Source organism: Trichoderma gamsii (assembly GCF_001481775.2).
Source record: "Trichoderma gamsii strain T6085 chromosome Unknown Scaffold_36.2, whole genome shotgun sequence".
Lineage (NCBI taxonomy): Eukaryota > Fungi > Ascomycota > Sordariomycetes > Hypocreales > Hypocreaceae > Trichoderma > Trichoderma gamsii.
In genome coordinates this window covers 258,620-276,815 of record NW_020171373.1, presented here as the reverse complement: position 1 = coordinate 276,815, position 18,196 = coordinate 258,620, and the positions used below count along the sequence as shown (strand labels likewise).

General features: G+C 46.4%; 3 protein-coding genes across 3 annotated transcripts; 1 reads left to right on the top strand and 2 right to left on the bottom strand.

Moving 5' to 3' along the window:
* Nucleotides 1-8,252: 8,252 nt before the first annotated feature.
* Nucleotides 8,253-8,627, bottom strand: TGAM01_v208545 (hypothetical protein; the record flags this gene model as incomplete). Its single annotated transcript, XM_018806693.1, has 1 exon — nucleotides 8,253-8,627. The coding sequence occupies one exon, from the start codon at nucleotides 8,625-8,627 to the stop codon at nucleotides 8,253-8,255; it is 375 nt and encodes a 124-aa protein (XP_018660163.1).
* Nucleotides 8,628-11,716: 3,089 nt separating this feature from the next.
* TGAM01_v208544 (O-methyltransferase) lies at nucleotides 11,717-12,528 on the top strand (the record flags this gene model as incomplete). The annotated part of the gene is made up of 2 exons (XM_018806692.1): nucleotides 11,717-12,114; nucleotides 12,177-12,528. 2 exons carry the CDS (start codon nucleotides 11,717-11,719, stop codon nucleotides 12,526-12,528), a joined length of 750 nt encoding a protein of 249 aa, XP_018660162.1.
* A 1,940-nt stretch (nucleotides 12,529-14,468) lies between these two features.
* Nucleotides 14,469-17,981, bottom strand: TGAM01_v208543 (hypothetical protein; the record flags this gene model as incomplete). The annotated part of the gene is made up of 1 exon (XM_018806691.1): nucleotides 14,469-17,981. The coding sequence occupies one exon, from the start codon at nucleotides 17,979-17,981 to the stop codon at nucleotides 14,469-14,471; it is 3,513 nt and encodes a 1,170-aa protein (XP_018660161.1).
* Nucleotides 17,982-18,196: the final 215 nt, after the last annotated feature.

The window sequence follows — 18,196 nt, the reverse complement described above, 5'->3', positions numbered from 1 at the left end:
GGATAGTATAAAATAATTCTTAAATAAATAATACTAGGCAGTTACTAGACTAATTATTTTTGTCTTTTAATAGTAATTATAAAGGAATATTTATAATTATTTATTAATTTATAAATATAGAATTTAATATTATCTCTATTTTATTCTCCGGTTAATAAATTAAATTATATAATGTCTTAGCTTACCCTTTATTACTGCGGCTGCGGTGTAGCTATAATTTTAGAATGTGCGATTCTAGTACCTATTACTAATAAAGTTATTATTAAAGTTACCGCTATGTGTCTAAACTTAATTAATTAAAAGATACTTTATAGTGCTAAGTTATTAGCACTAATTATTCTTAGTTATAACCTTGCTAATATAGTAGCCTTTATTAGCGATAAGGTTATAGTAATTAAGGTTAGCGATTATGTTATTAGCTTTATAGTAAGAGGTTAAAATATATTTATTACTTTTATTTTTATTATTTAATATATAATTAGCGCGTATTTATAACTTTAAATTTAATTAAGGAATTATATTAATTAAATAAACTATATTATAAGTAATCCTCTAAGATTAAATAATAGCGCTTTTGCCTAGTATATTACTATGCTGGCTTATATTATTATATATATTCCTTATAATATATTATTTAAAAGCGGTGTAACTCTGCTAACGCTTATCTTTATTAGTGGATTCTCTTTTTATTAAAGTCTTTTAGTGCTATATTTATCTCTTTTAAGTAAAGCGGTTAATAGTATACTTATAATAGACAGCAAGAGCAGAAGTAAATTAATTTTAATTTATAAAGGTGGTACTTTAAATAGCTTAATATAAATATAATTAGCTAAACTATAAGTATTACTTTAATTAACTTATTTAATATATATATAAAGCGGGATCCTTATATTTATATAAGGTTAGGCTTAATAGCATATACTATGTGCTCTTAGGCTAGCTATAAGTTAGTAAAGTAAAGCGGCGCTAATTATATTTTCTATTATATAAGTTTTTATGTAATTTAAATTTTACTTACTGTATGGAGCTTATTTAAGAGCTTATTTTTTAAATTACCTAAGAGCTAAATATTATTAAGATATACTATTTACTTTAAAAGATTTATAAATTACTATATAAGGTAAGATATAAATTATAATTAACTATATAGTAATAGAGTAATTAGCTATTATTTACGCTTTTAATATAAAAGTTTTTAAAGGAAAGTATATTAGCTTTATAGGAGCTAGAATTTATAATTTATATATTATAATTATTAATATTTTTAAATTTATAATATTAAATAGAGAATTTTTATTTAAAGCTATAGGGATTTATATAGATATAAATGTTAAAGATGTAATATTTTTAATTAATTTTGCCCGCTGTGCTAAGCGGCTTATTGCGCTAAATGTAATTAAACTTAGTGCTGCTGAAGTTTGCCCCGGAGGGTTAGATAGAATTGTTTTTAGGTTAGAAAATATAAAAGCTAGAAGAGTATAGGGGAGGAGACTTATATATATTATTAATTAGCTTAATAAATAGTAATTTATTTAGTAAGGCTTACCTAGAAAATTTTTAAGTTATTAATATAAAGGGGAGAGGAGGGTAATTAGTTTTATTATTAATAGGTTATTTTTATAGCTTATATAAGGCGCCTAAGAGTAGATGTAAATGCTTAAGAAATATCTTAAATGCGTATATTTTATAATATATAAACTATTTCTTAAATTACTTATACTTAACTCTCTGGGCTGCCTAGTATTAGTACGCTATATATGCTAAGCTAAATATGCTATCCGCCCTTGCGAACTTACTTTAAAATGCTAATAGTTTAATTAGCTATATTATTAACTAGAGGCCTATTTAATAGAAGGATAACTTTATTAAATTTAGAATTAGACTTTTTATTTTTATTATTATAAATGCTATTCTTAAGCGGAGAAGCTAGGAGTGTAGCAGCGCACTATAATACTGCACTAGTGTAAAAGGCATAAAAAGACTTATATAGAGTGTTAAAAGGAAAGTTATAGTAGATTCCTAAGATTTGTAAGCTGTAGTAAATAACCTTTTATACTTATACTGGATTTTCTTCTCTTTATTTAATTATGCGCTTATAAGCTAGCTTATTAAAACCTGCGCTATAAAGTAAAGCCAGTAACTAATTTATTAAATCGCTTACGCTATATAAGTATGCTATGTGGATAATTAAAGCTCTTTAGGTAATATAGCGAAGGGTACGGTTATCTATAGCTATGGAATACTTTAGATTATAAGGCGAAATTAAGAAATCTCTTATTTTATTTATAAGTATTACTTTATAGTTAGGAACTGGCATATAATTAGGCATTATATTTATAAGAGGAGATACTTATAACTCTTTAAGTAACTATATAAAGTAAGCTAATATAACTATAATAATATAAATATATTATATATTAGTTAATTAGATTTTATTAATAAGGGTAGCATTAAAGCAGCTGTGAGCCGCGAGCCTAAAGCTAACTAGATTAGCCTTATTCTTCTATGGATGTAAGGCTATTTATGTATAGGCTAATAAAGCTTCCTAGCTATTTATATTGCTAGGGAGTGCTAGGGTTAAATTTAATGTATTAAAAGTAGGGCGCTAGTTATAAAGAACGCTAGCTAGGGCATTAAATTCCTACTAAGAGATTAAAATAAGCTACAGTTAGTTTTATAATAAAACCTAAAAAAATTAACTATATATATATAGCCTATCCCAGCCTCTTATATCTTTTAAAAGCAATCTAGGAACTCCATTAAGCCTTTATACTACTAGTTCTATTTAAGGGAGTCTATTATAGCATATTATAAAATAGGCTAACTTACTTTCCTATCTAGATTAAAGACTACCTTAAGGTCTCGCTATAGTTAAATAAGACTTTATTACCGCTGCAGTATCTATAGATCCTCTAGAGTAACTATGCCGCTATAAAGGGTTTAGAATATATAATACATAGGTCGCGCTCGCCCTAGCAGGAAATTAGTATTAGGTTATCTTATATATAGAGCCTTATTATAAATAATTAACTATAGAAAGTAAAAGTCAGCGATTTAGCTTTGCAATAACATTAGCAAAAGACGCCGCTCCGTTAAGATTTGTGAATCGTGCGCCTATGCTTAAAGGTGATGCTACTTGTACATCTCGAATGTTAAGTGCTCGCATGCAACTCCGGCCTAGCTCGACACTTGTACAAAACTACAGGGGCACGGCCAGCCCGTCTGGATGAGTAGGTAGGCAGCTGGGCATGATACTAATCCAAACGGAATGATTCAGCTACGTACAGTGCTTTGTCCCGGGGCAACTTAGACAAGGCCTTTTTTACATGCATGGCTTCCTGCTTGCTAAGCCCGGCACAGCCTAGACCAGCTTCTCTTGTTGCTGAACAGTTGAATTAGTTTAGTTAGATTTGATGCCGCTGCTGCTCTGTCTTTCAATCAACCGCCCCCGTCTATTTTTCATTTGTTATCAGCGGCAGCATTTCGCTCGCGGCTCACCAGAAAACTGCGCGGGCGGCCCACACCCTTTTCTCCTGCTGCCATGTTTTCCCTTTTTCGCTCCACTCCCCTTCCTTTTCACCCTCCCGTGGCTGGGAGCGTCCAATGATATCCGCGGTACGCGACCCTTCAGCTGCTTCTTTTCCCGCCTTTCGCCTAGAAGAGGGAGAAGAGAGACCCAACGGGCCTAGGCCCAAGGGGGCACAGAGCATTTTTTTTTTTTTTTGGATTCCCATCAAAGGATGACCAGAGGGGGGGGGGGGGTAAAGAAGACTTGTTGAGGGTTATTGATAAACACTGCTGCCTTGTGTATTATAACACGTAGTAGATTCTAAATAATATATGATGATGATGTAGTACAGTACGGTAATATCACGGCAAGCCGTATCAAGTACATGAGCCGGATGCTGCGCCCACGACCAACACGTACGTCCGGCGTACTCCGGGATGAGCTGTGGGTACAAGGTCCCAAAAGCCAACTTATAACATACCTGCCTCGTTGCATTGAAGAATCAAAAATGTCTTATATATATCCATGCTACTTCATTCATTGGTCTTGTTTTTCGTCTAGTTGCAGATGAAACAATTTTACATAATATGGATCAAAACAGAAAGTTTATTCGCTGTGCTACGCATATTACCGTAGTCGGGTCTTTAATTACATGGATCGGAAGAGCTTAGCGGTGATGGAAGGGCTGCGATGATGTGTAACTGGCGTTGCAGGTCTGTATCTATAAAACAGGGCGGGCTTACATGAGAGCCTTGGCTGCTACTTGGGTATATTCTACCTTCCATTTGGATCATGCTACCGAAACATCGTATCCGTATCAGATGTTGAGGCGAATGCTGGCAACTTCGTTTTTGCGCGCGCGTGCGTTCCCCTGCCGTTCGGTGGCAATCCTATGTACATGTAGTTAGACCCAGACCTATGCTACTATGCTGCGACCCAGCAGACGGCATGCACCCATCTCAAAGTGAGCAAAGCCCAATACGCCAAGATAAAGCAATGCAATGTAATGTAATGTCATGTAATGTCATGTCTTGTCCTGCAATAAAAGAGCAAAGATAACTGCAGAAAAGCATCCGTGTGTAAATAGTAACCCGCGGATTAGCAAAACTCGAAGCGCATATAAACTGTTACGAAGCTTGAATGTCCATCATCTACCATCGCCGCAGATATCAATGCAACTGGCATGGTCCAGGCCCACCCATCCGTCCGTGGCTGGCCGGGGGTATCAGAACGAAATCCTGCTGTAGCTACTACTCAATCTACTATACTGTAAGCCTGGTATGTCGCACCGACTAAGAAAGTATTCAGTTCGGAGCCTCTTTTTTCTCGCATCATCGTCACCGCAAGCAAGAAACTTTGTTTGATCTGCACAGACGCAGGAGAAGATCCAAACCCTAGCCTAGGTTCGCAACCGAACGGACTATCAACCAAGGGAAAATGGACTACGTCAAAAGTGGGCTTCCTTCTCTCGCTCCCTTGACTCGTGGAAAATGAAGCCCACTTGCCTTCTCCTTCTCGTGACTGGGACTCGCTTTGAACCCGTTTGAGCTTTTTACTTGATATAGTATTGGATGATGGATGCATCACACTCCGTATGGAGTACATGCCATAATATCATTTTCTACCTTTGCGGTGGCAGTACCGCTACCAGAGCCACCTAGACTGCGACAGTGCTAGTAACAAGTACCTACCTATGCATGGCGTCCTGCGTAAGACATTTAGTATCTTCTTTGCTTCTGTGAAAAGCCGTTTTTGTCTCTAGCGTGCAGCGAATCGGCAGCGCTGCTTGGTAAAAGAGGGGAGAGGGGGGAGCAAGCAAGCAAGGAGGACGAACAAAGGAACGTTTACTCCTTGTCCGGTGAACAGGGCCGGGTTGGTATAAGTGATCGTTCTTGGAGTAGGTAGCACTACCCAGTACCCAACTGCCTTCTTGACGGTGTGGATTCCAGCACAGAGAGAGAGAGAGTTAAAGAGAAATGCTGTGTCGTATGTAAGATGTGATATTTATAAGCCACGCTCGTTTGCAGCAATGTTATGTAGCTGAGATGCGCAAGCGTGGGGTTAGAAGCAGGGGAGAGTGAAAAGGGTTTAGAGAAGGCCTTCTTTTCGTTGCCGCTGTTGGTTTTCCTAGTTTTCCCCCTTCTTGTTCCTTCCTTCACTGCGGAGCTACTGGTATCCCGAATGCTGCTAACAGACGGTGGCTGCAAGATGCACGGTGGATGGTACTTTGTAGGTATGCGAATCTCTCTTCTCGTGGCATCCATCAGCTGGCTCGGCTTGCATGAAAATATACATCTATGCTTACAAGTTTGATCCCGCCTGACTATATTTGTGTAATAAAAACCTCAACATGCCGCATTTCTCGTTTCCGGAGGACGTATGCAAAGGAATACGGCGATAAGTGTTCGACCTACGTTATTCATTTACAAAGTGAGGTAGTGCTTCTCGTAAACGCTCATGCCTACCCTTCAGACACGAAGAAAAGGCCCCGTTGACCCAACTCCCCTTTGAAGTCCTAGCAGGGGTCCTTTATTGGCTGCCAGGGACTGATCCAGGCAGGTTCCCGCAAATGGTCCCTAGGATGACCAGGGGGAGGGGCAATATCCTCTTAATACTGTACTGATTTTTGGGGGCGAGGCCTCGAATTTGATGTGATGCGTTATACCCGCTTTATGTTATGTTAGGTGGGTCGTGGCAAGCAGGGCGGTTTCATTCCGTTGTAATGCGTTTGCGATTCTCTCTCTGATGCTATTACTCACAAAGAGTAATCTCGTTGGTCATTCAGCCGCCTTCTAGCGAGATGTTGCCGTAGCAAAAAGAAGAAGAAAAAGGAAAGGGAAGCAAATAGTATCAAAGTGGCGTGTTTCGTATGTAAATGAAAATGGAACACGGATGCCGTGTCTCGGCCCGTTGGGATATACAAAGCTAAAAAAAACAATGCTAGAGGCATCGCAGGAGTCAAGGTTGCCTGCGCTACCTACCAAGGCAACAACCGGGCTAAGAAGCTTTCGATATTCATTTGCAGAAGCACGGAGCACGGAAGCAAGAAATGAAGACATTAGTGTTAAGATCAAGGCGTGGTCTCAAATGCTTGCAGCTCTCGAGTGCCCCTGATCAAGCCTGTAGTATAATACGCTGAAATGCGTGAATAGTCGTGTGGTGCTAGTCCAAGCGATATCAGGCAGCATTAAGCGTCTATAGGCCACTATCAAGGCCCGTACGAAATCTGCACATCAGTCTCCAAGACGAACATGACGAGTTAGCCTAATGATATAGTACTCAAGCGAATTGCACAAGATTGCTATGCTCGGCTGCCAAAAGAAGATGATGTCCATAGACTCAAGCATCAACCCCGATTTCGTTTGATACTCGTTTGCAGAGTCAATCTAGCATCCCGCCTCCAATGGACCAATCACAGCCCATAGAGTATTGAAGGAGGGGCGTGTAGCGCCGTTATTTGAACACGGCTGACTTTCACGAGGGTGTGCCAACCAGATCAAGAACGAGCAGCAATGGCTCCAAGTCAGCCATCTCGGCCATCATGCGGAATCGGGAGCATCAGCGACCGCAGAGAGCCCTAGCTGGTGGCTGTTCAATGATGCCAACGATGCTTGAGAAGGCATATGCATTGCCATCAGAGTATAGAACTGGGTGCGCCGGTCCGGTAAGGTGTGGCAACTGTGTGACGCCCTGATCTCCTTTTTCTTTCCAGCTTTATTAGTTTCAAAAATCACCACGGCTTGCACTAGATGATCCAGCCCACTGGTCCAGCAAACCCAAGGCTGGCTCAGGTGATTGGATCCCTTGTAGCCGTTTCGTTTGGCGCAGCCAGGCACTGATGGTCTAGGCGAGGGCGAATAATGCTCGAGGCTCGGCTTTGTGCGACGACTCGTGCTGGAACCATCATCGTGAGGCGTTTCTAGCCCGCTTATCCTGCTGATGAAGCGGCTCCGATTGCGTGAATCATTTGGTGGCGGCCTGCATCGATGTCTCATAACATGGCATCCACCAAGAGAGGGGAAAGAAAGTAATAAGCAAAGGTCAAGATTCGGCAAAGGCAAGAGAAGTTTGGTGGCTCAGCGACAGCCATCCAATTCCAGCCAGCCAATGTACGGGCAGTCGAAAGATGGCTGTTCAGGTGGCCCGGATGACCGAATCAGAGAAGCTTATCAGAGCTGGTCCACTAATAATGCTCCGTACTTTTACATATTTAACAAGAAGAAGATTCAGGATAATAAGCAATAGCGTGCCGGACTGCTCACCTACATAGCTTGTCATCAGACACTGTGTGGAGGGACGGACTGAGCTACCATTTCATCTTCAAGTCGCATTGTGTTTGGAGCCTGGCGGTGTCTGGGCGAATGTTGACGCTTCCGGCATCAGAAGAGAGGAGTGTATTGAGTTCAGTCTTGTTCACTCCAGATAGGCCCTGCTGTTGGGCGCTAGAGCCAAATGAAATTTTGTTTGCCTTTTGCCTTGCGCAACACGCGGGGCGAGACCAATATTGCAAAGCCTAGCAATGTACAGTAGCACTCGGGTCTATTAAACAGTGGCTCTCGGCGATGGGGGGATCCATGATGGCGATAGTCCAGGTCCACACACTTGGAGAGCGAAAAGACTCAAGTGCCACAGGCAGTCTTGTACTGTACATGCAACTTGCAACTTGCGACTTGTCCATGGCAAACCAACGCCCGGCCGGGTCCCTCCCTGGCCGGTGGGCTGGCGGGACTAGACTCATCCGCGTCTAAAGAGGCTGCATGTGGTGGTGAATCTTGTGACGGCCACATGAAGGAAGGACTGCGATTGCAGCATGGCGCGAGAATTCTGTCGAGATTATGGCATCTGATCCATGCCAGCAGGCACTCCGTACAGTATATTGCCTGTAGCTGCTCTTGTACTTATAGCCTGATTTGGCCTGGTGGCCAGCTCCAAGGTTCAGGCTGGCTTCGGCTTGTCTCAGCAAAGGGCCAGACAGCCATCGTCTGTGCCATTTGGCCTGGAGCCATTGGTTCTGTTTCATAGTGGCCCAACAGCGACTGCTTGCGCAACAATCCATCATGGGCCCGGCATCCAGAGATGGGTTGTCGGGCTCCTCGGCTGTGACGCTCGGCGACGCCATGGTGATTTCGGTTGCTTGTGATGGACATGGCAAACGCTTTCAGATGCTAAGACTGCGTCCCCTGCCATCGCTGGCATCTCCAAGTTCCACAATCACGGGAGCAGTGGAAGTGCTACCTGTATCAAAACCTGTAGCAAAGGCTCCATGGCCGTCCTCACGTTAGTGCATGCAATGCCCTGCACGATGGCGCTGGCCCACCTCGAACGTCTTGCGATGCCGTACGAGCAGTAGCGGTTACTCTGCAGTCGTGTGATTGGACGACGACGGTCTATTTCCAAGTTTGATGCTGGTAGAAAGATGTGGTGAAGGAAGAGGCCATCGTATCTTATCGCAGTTGCTTGTACTGCAGGTACTTGGCCACCCGCTCAGTATACGTCAGTACCTACACGAGGTATCGCGTTGTAACCTTGGCATCCAGGCAGCCAAATAAGCCTGGACAACCCAGTAAACCCGGACAAACACCAACAAAAGACCAGAATATCTCCTCGCCAGCGTCCAACCTCCAACCTCCAGTCCATGCACTCATTCACTGCGCGCACTTCGTCCCGGCGTCAGTGGTGCACGCGAGTCCCAAAGCGGGCCAGGCCCATCGCCAATCAGCCTCGATCCTTCTGGCGCCAAGCTAGAGTCGCTGGATGGAGCACCGCCCGCGTACGACCAAAAGACATTCGTTGCAGGCTCTAATATAGGGCCTTGAGGGCCTAACAGGGCTATGGAAGTCAAGTACAGGCTGTGCAGTACAGTATGGCACTGCTCTAACGGAAAGACACTCGTTGGCATTGCGGAAGTCGGTGGCTGATATCAAACGTTGCCCCGATGCCAGCCATGATGCTTCATGCTCGGGTTTTGCTGATTCGTTTGCAGTCTCCCAGCTTCCTGCTTGTGCACTGACCGTCAGCATCATGCGACGCCTTGTCCTCATCCCACCACACCGGCTCCTCTGATCCAACGTTGAAGTGCTATTTGCGTGCACAAATGCGCCATCCAAAGACGACAACCTTGAACCCACTCCCTGGCCCAGCAGCGCTTCTTAGCGATCGGTGGCACATCCTGGACGACGCCACAGACACTGACTGCATGTACAGTAAATGGTCGGCCGCAGCGTGTACAGAGCTAGAGCCGCCCCATGCCTCTGCACACCACGCGCCAACGCCTCTGCAAATACAGTCATGGCATCACGAATGACACGGCGATCATCTTTGCTACTAAAGTGGTGCTATCAGCTCCTGAGCTGCCGCCACGGAGTTGCCAGCATGGTATGGTACATGATAGCAACCAAGTAAACACACGTTGCTGCATGTTACTTTCAGGGCGGATTGCAGAAATAGTGATTCCTCGTGTGCCATTGGAATCGACTTGCTGTATGGGGCACGACTCCTCATGCTTCGCAGTTCTCACTATTTAGGGCACTACTTGCACGGAGTACCTCCTCTTCAGAGTCGTGAGATAGGCATGCAATATCGGCATGCAGTCCACTCTTGGCGACTCATCTTGAGTGGTCCAGACGCCGTCTAGCTCGGGCGCCATGTCTGTTCCGTTGTCTGCCACCTCTGTTTGTTTTCTCATTTGCTCGCATCCTTCACTTTTTTCTTCCCACCGGGGTAACATCAGCTGTCAAGGCGGCAACGAAACGCAGCGCCCGTTGGCTTGGTTCGAGCATCGCTGCGCCCAGTCCGCAGGGAGATGAGTCGTGGTTCTCGTCATTTCAGGTGCTGGCCATTCTTCACCGCATCCAGACTACTTACTGTACCTACTCCCATCTGCGGCGACGACGATGATCCCCCTTCCAAGCTGCTATACTTGGCACGCTCCCTGAAACGGAGCACAGCGACATTCACGGCTGGATCGGACGCAGCTGAGGCTAGATGGGGAGCCGCGTCTCTCACCATGGCCCCGGTCGCTATAGACACGTTCCGGTGACACGGCGGAGCGCCGGATGGCAGTTCCTGCTCACTTGGGCTTAGGCCGCCCTTATATGACGGGCAAATCCAGCAGGTTTAACTCGAGAGTGCCACCGGATTCCAGGCTATGTGCAAAGTTCGGATCACGTCTGCGCTAAAGGTAAACCTCCTTTACCCGGGTGGGTTTTCGTCCTTGCAAGTAAACTCCAAAGGCGCCATACAGTAGCACGCTTTCATGAATCCTTTGCTGGACGAGTTTCAGCAGACGTCAACCCTCGTCTGCTTTGAGCCAAGCTCCACTTTGCTGATAAATATCCCTGGGAGGCGTCAAGTCTCTTTACTTGTCGGCCATCAGGTTTTAACGCCAAGCACAGTCTGTTGGCGCTTGCGTTGTTGATACTACAGATAGTAATACGGAGCAACTCCCCTCGAAACGCAAGGTTAGCCCGGTAATGGCTGTCCATGTCTGGCTATATGCCTAGCTATTTTTGCCGCTGTCTCCTCTTGCAGGATAATCGGAGTGAATAAACTCGGCACAGCACAAGCCGGTTACATCAGCGGGATATCGTTGCAAGTTTAGCAGGACCCAGTGGGCTCCCAGCCGGGTTTGATAGTCGCACCATGCCGGGTCCTCCATGACGAACGCCGCCGAAGTAAATCGCTGTCGTGCAGGACACGGCCTTTCGAGGCCAACCCTTCGATATGGAGAATTGTGTTACGAACTAATTCATTTTGCCTGTCCAAATGACTATCAATTACTTGGGCTTGCCATAGGACGCGTAGTCGCTGCCTGCTCTGCTCTACTTCGTTTTTGAGTTTATGGACTATGGCTCCTTGTGATGGTGCCTAATGATGGTTATCAGATGCGTTCCTTGGGTGTTCTTTCGGCTATCGGGCTGTCGGCCTCGGAGTCCGATGAGGGGAAGGAACTGGCTTCATAACGCAATCGACTGCTGTTCTGTGATGATCATCCATATGTCCAGCATCACTACTGCTGCACCTTCTCCGCACCAAAGCCTCGGAGACCGAGAGGTAGCTTGATTGGCAAGACAATGAACTGAGGGAGTCATGAGCGACTCTTATTTCGCCAAAGAGACAACTCAGTAAAAGCTTCCCATCGATGTCTTGCCACAACTTATCTTGAAAGAGAATATCATACTTTTTCTCCATTCTCGGCTCTAATCAACCATGTCCAAAAAGACGACTTCTGCGGCTCTGTTTCCCAACGCCAAGGTGGCCGCTGAAGTAACGACATACTCAGCGTCGAGTTCAACTGCATTGCCAAAACACCTCGTGGACTATCACGCGTGGGTGGATGAGAACCGTCCGCAGGATGCGGCTTACATGATTTCAAATCTGCAGGCACAGAGTCTCATCTTCTTTGCAAGAGCTTTCGGTGCTAAGCGAGTTCTCGAAATCGGCTCCTACGTTGGCTACTCTGCGCTCGTGTGGGCGCATGCCCTTGGCGAAGATGGCAAAGTGACCGGCCTTGAGTTCTCAGAGGAATACGCAAAGATTGCCAATGCCACTTTTGAGAAGCATGGGGTGAAGAATGTGGAAATCATCGTAGGGGATGCGCTCCAAACGTAAATCACCGGTTTGCCATAATGATCCTTTGTTCTTCCTGGCGGCTAACAAAAGATTCAAGGTTATCAGCTCTGAATCCTGAGGAGCCGTATGATTTGATCTTCATTGATGCCCAGAAATCAGGCTATCCAAGTTATCTCAGGGATATTCTGGCTGGATCTCAGCCTGGTTCAACTAATCGGCTCCTTCGTCCAGGCGGCTTCATCGTTGCTGACAATGTCCTTCGACGTGGACTGGTTGCCGATGGGAGCGAGGATAATCCGAACTGGCAACTACAACGACATGTCGTGCACGCGGAAGAGGATCTTGTTGCTCTCCGTGAATTCAACAAGGCCTTGGCAACCCATGAACGGCTGGAGGCGCTCCTGCTGCCGGTGTTTGATGGTGTCGGTTTTGCGAGGCTACTCGATTAATTTGGCCATTATTGAAATCTGCGGGCTCTTACCTGAGAGAAGGCATCAATCTCGAGCTGTGTTTTGGTCTTTAATGAGCAAGTGGCACTGTTTGCTACGGAGCGTCTTTTGCGCGATAGAGCGAGGAACCTTCCGCCGATATACACGATCTGGACGAGACATGACAATAGGGTGCTAAACTTGGATATAAAAAGAGAAGATGTCTTTCTGATACACCACCTTTGATCATTTCATTTTCATCCTGTTGAATCTCTTTTCTTGTGAACATTTGTGCTTTAGGATTTCCTCAACATCCCAAGTCGCATCAAGTCCTCCCCTGGTGACAGGGCAATGAGACCATGCAGGGATGACTATTGATTTCATAGCAAAGGCGCCTGGCCGCCGCTACGCGAACGCGAAGCTATAATTAGCTCCTGTGGGAGCCAACCAGCCATTGCCAGCACGGGCTTACTTGTATTTGCTACGGTTAACAATCCGTAAGACGGACATTCTTGCCACGTCCCGTCATGGTGGGCCTGGTATCGAGTGGCATCCGGTGTGGCGGCGAGACAAGCAAGGATCTCCTGCGTATTTCGTCTGCGAATAATGAATGGCAAGTGTCATCGTTATGGGGAGCTCTAAACTCGCTACGTTTTTTTGCCTTGCGGGGTTGGGAGCGTTTTAGATGCGGGTTTGGGTGACCGGGTTGCTTTCTCAACGACGGTTTGTACTTGTTATGAATTACGCGGCCTAGTTGGTGATATGTGGTGCGAATTGGCAACTGAGACAGACTTACATGGATACTATGTATGCAAAGTGCTGGGGGCTGGGCGTGAACCGATTCTTACTTGTACTCTGAATAGCTGATCAACGGGACTACCTGTGCTCCGTGTCTTTGTAGCTGCTTTGGCTGGCTGTAGCTTTTCGTCTTCGGATTGTTGGTGGGAATTACACCGGAGGAGGGGGAGATGTTTGCCCGCTGACAGGGTATAGGGGGGTTGGAGTTGGCTGGGACGTGGATAGTTGTAGTTTGTTACTACGATGTGCTATGTGCCTACCTAGTGCTTCCAGATTGCAACATTGGCGTTGTAAGTTCTGTCATGTGTATGAGCGCTGAGCACGGGTGTGCTCTTGCGTGGCATTGAAAGCCATGTAGCTGGATTGGGTGCGAGTGATATAATACGCTCCTGACGATAATGAAATGCTTTATTGGGCATACAATTTTTGGAGCATTTGTGTTGGAGCTTTTCACTCAATATGTAGTATCATGCACCTAAATTAGATAGTCCGTAGGAGAGTGAGACACTCGAACCTCGGCTGAATTCATACTACCAACGTAAAGTAAATGCAGACAAAGCAATTCGGCTACTATTATCGAATTTGCTTTATCCTTGTTAGCGTGTGCCGAGTGTTAGCTTCTGGGGTATTAGTTATCACCAGTGCTAGCTTCGTTTTGCTAGCGAGCTGAGTTGTTGGCGATATGAAGCTTTTAACCGCAAGAAGGGAAGAAGGGATCCATTACTTTAAACAGGAGTTGGCCGGTGCCGTCCTTCTATAGATTTTGGGCTTGAGAGCAAAAGTGGAAGGTAGTGGAAGAGAAAGATCAGGTATCGCGAGTTGATGGGGAGTTGTAATGGTGATTGACCTGTCTGTTTTGGGGATTGTAAACTTGGTATTGGCTGGCGTGTAAATGAATCGAGCAGTGTATATCTGCCTGGAGCTTTGCAAAGGAGCAGTAAATATTCATAGAAATGGATTCACAACTTCACGTCAAGAGGCACAACTGGCAACTAAAATCTCATATACTTTGAATTTATAATGGCTCACAGCCCCCATCTAGATGTTAGATATTTTCTTCAACGCTATGAATAACGCCGGCAAGCAACCCAGCGTATGCTCCCATGCTCCCATCCAAAGTCGACCATCAACATTGCTGCTTCTCATACTTACACGTCTGCATATCATTGTTGCAGCCCCAAATCATCAGATGCAGGACTACTCGCCGCAGTGCTGTCTCCCGCCTCAGACTTGGCGACCTCTTCCACTACTAAATCCATCCACCCGTCGCCACCAGTGCGCATAACATGCAGCGTGGACAGACAGTCCCCAAAATGCCTCTCTCTGCGAGTCGTTCGCCGCTCTCCGCCTTCCAGTGCCGAGTACGCGCTCCTCGTCGTGCGCATTCGCTTGCGCTTGCCGCCCTCGCTGAGGAGATTGCTTAGCTTTAAACGTCTCTGCATGAGTTGATGTTCGTATGCCACGATGCCGCGGATCCAAGGGGCGACGTCGAGGACGATCAGTTGCATTGTCCGATCAAAAACCGATGGATCGAGGTATGTTGTTGGGACGGGCTTGGGAGCGATAGCGATGGGGTCGAATGCAATGGCAATGTCCATCCTGGTTGTTTGTGGAGGAGAGTATCGGAAAGATGAATCGATGATGCAGACTGCCTGTTCCTCGTCAACAGGCTTCAGGACTGGGGCCTGTGGTGAGGCCTCATCCGACTTGTCTGCAGTCGATTTACGCAAAGCTGCGCGAGCCAAGGACATGATGGATGTTGACATGGCCTTGTTTGGCGAAGCATAATGCACGGCAGGGTGGGCTTCCAGTAGAGCTTGTCCTATAGTATATTCGTCCGTGACGTGGCTTGGAAGGTCGGGCAGCGTTGGATCCAGTCTCTCCTGTAACTTGATGCCGTAGGCGCCTGCAGAACAGAGATCCGCACAGCTCATAGCACTGCAGAAATCGTCATACGCCTCTAGCATTCCTAGCGCTGTTAGACTTCCCTCCGGCGTCGTAGTAGCTGCGCTCCAGGAATTCATGTTGGTACTGTTGCACCAGTCTCCCATGTCGAAGCCCCAAAAGTCCCAGGCTTGGTCTATGGCCTCTTCCTCGGCAGCAATTCCTCTACTAGAGACAATGGGGTCGCGGTTGACCCATCCCATGCCCTTCTGGTAGGTGTCTTCGCTGATGACTCGAACCACGTCGCCCTTCTCGTCAAGATCGGAGCCTTTGGGCCAGCGAAGATAGAACCAATCAAATCCTCCTTTGCGGTCGCCAACTCCGATTTGACACCAGTAGTTTAGCTCCGTTATGGTTGCCCTCAGGTCGTTATTGCGAGAACTATACAATGCTTCCACGGCCGATCTCTGAAGAGCATGGCCTTCGTTGGCAGCAATAAGGAGGCACAAGTCCACAGCTGAACCTTGGGGGGCTGGTGAGAAGCGGAAGATTCCATGTAGATCCAAGGTATCTATAGGCACTAGGCTTTCGTTGTTGCATGTCATGATAAAAGGTCGTTTGGACTGTGCGATGAGACTCGTCAATGTTGTCCAAAACTGCTTGTCTTCTTCAAACAGAATATCAACCTCTTCGAGGAGAATGAGAGACTGCTTCTGGCTTTTAGGCGGAGCTTTCGTCTCTTTGTCAGCCTCCTGTTTGGGCTGCTTTGTGCCGGGCTTCGTGGGATGTGTATGTGTATTCGCCTTTGGTTTGAAAAACGACGTCATCATGCCTTGCTTCCCTGAGCTGATATCGTTGGCCACCTCTTCTGGATCAATCGTGGTGGCTTCAGCTCGGTTGTGTTGCACCAGGTGATTCCGTGTCATATCGCCGACTTTTTCTAGAATGTCCTTGCCACTCCTTCGACTACCCGAGTTGATCTCAAAAATTTCAAAGTCTAGCTCCTTTGCGGCCGCATAGACCGCAGCTGTTTTGCCGCTACCATGAGGACCGCTCAGGATGATGGCATTCTTGAGACGGTTACTGCCTCTGCTTGTCGAATTGATTGAGCGCATCACAGACTTCTTGACCAGTGTCGAGCCGGGCAAGACGGCCCAGTCTGCTTCGTTGTCGGAAATCTCATCCATCTCAGCCTCCTCCGATTCGCTTTCGACGACGAAGCCGTCAAGTTTATTCTTCTTCCTCTTCTTCTTCGGTTTGCCTTTCCCCTTGTCTCCTTCAGAAGTCCCAGATTCCACAGACTCTACTCTGAGAGCGTGTAGCCAATCGCTAAGAAGGAGAGCTTCTCTTCCTGGCTGTAACACCTGCGCGACCGTTGTGGGCGCGTACTTTTGTATCCAGCTGCTACTTTCACACTGTGATTTATCGAAAGCTGAAAGTTGCGTGGAGAGTGAGTTATAGAGACGGCTAATGGCAGGATGGATTTTGGGAGGCTTTTGGCCGGCAAGCTCGTCGACATCAATATCAGCTTCATCAAGGCGCTGATTAGTCAAATTGCTTTGTAGCTGGGACCGAATTCGTCTCTGGAGTTTTCGACCACTCTCGAAGTGCCTATGAGGCAGTCGTAGTTCGGCGGGCGCTGGTAAAAAGCTATCGTCATCTTTAGGGAGACTCTTCTGTATTCTTCCCATGTCTAAGCCATGTAGAAGATGTCGCATTACAGACTCGCGTGGTCCAATAGAGACGGCCGTCCTTTTTGACCTCCTGTGCCTTATACCAGAATCTCGAATAGTTGCCCTTGAGTGTGGAAATTCGCAGTCACGTACATGTGCCATCCCGTGCGCCGGCCACAGCGGGTACATGGCACCAGGAACCTTGGTACCTCCTGATTTTATTCCAAACTGGATAGCCTTGCCTGTGGAAAATGGGATCTTGGGTTTCTTTGGTGAGACTGGAGTAGACATGAAAACGCGGCCATGACTTGAGGATTTACTGGCTGAATCGTTTGGAGCATTGGTAGTACCAGGCTGCGGCTTCGTTTTGCCCGTAAAGAATGGATGGGTGCTTTTTGACTTGTCGGTTGCTCCGTCTTTCTGTTGTGACTTGGGCTTTGTGTCCTGTTTTTTGCTCGGCACAGGTGATAAATGCAGCCTTCCTTCGAGCACGGCAACAATCTTCTCGCCCAGGGCCTTTCGGTGCTCATCATCCCGTCCATACTTGATTGTAACTACTCGGCTCGGCTTGTTTATGGCTTTGGGCTTCGGCGGTGAACCCAAAGTTCCGGTTTTTGGATTGAACTTGAGTACCTTTTTCTGTTGCGCAGGGACGGGTGTTTGTTGTCGCAGAGGATCGACAAGGAGATTCGGTGTTATGGAGTTGTCCGCAGTCTGCCCAGTCGTCTCCTCTAGCGGCTGTTTCAGTACCTGCATTTCGTTGACTGTCGATAAAGCAAGGCTCTGGGCCAGCTGTGTGACTGGAATATCGCTCCCATATGCTCCATCCTTGTCTGTCCTGTTGAGATGACTCAAAATCGCCCCGCTAAGTGTTTGTTTTGCGCTCTTCCTTCCTCGTCGAGACTTCTTGGCTTCGGGGTCATCTTGAGCTGTGGAGGCATCTGTCTTCTGTCGTTTTCGTTTGGGGCCTTCAGCAGAGGTCAGAAGAGACTCGTCGGATGCAGGTTGAGTCGATTCTAGCGGTGCCGCAGGCTGGGCAGCGGGTTGGTCGGGATCGCTCTTGGTGAAGAACGGATGAAGCTTCTTGGACGACGGGTCACCATTTTCGCCCTGCACCATCGTAGCGACCAGGACCGGTCCCATTGATCCAGGTGAGACTGAAAAAGACGAGGAATTGCATTAGTACGTGTATGTGCTTCGAGATCACCAGCGCTTTTGTGTCTTTCCCACCTTAGTTCGGCATGAAGTCGCTGTTTGGTGAACGTCGATATCGGAGAAGTACGAGGCGGAGGATAGATGGAGCTGCTGTTTATATATGAATAAGCCCGAGATGC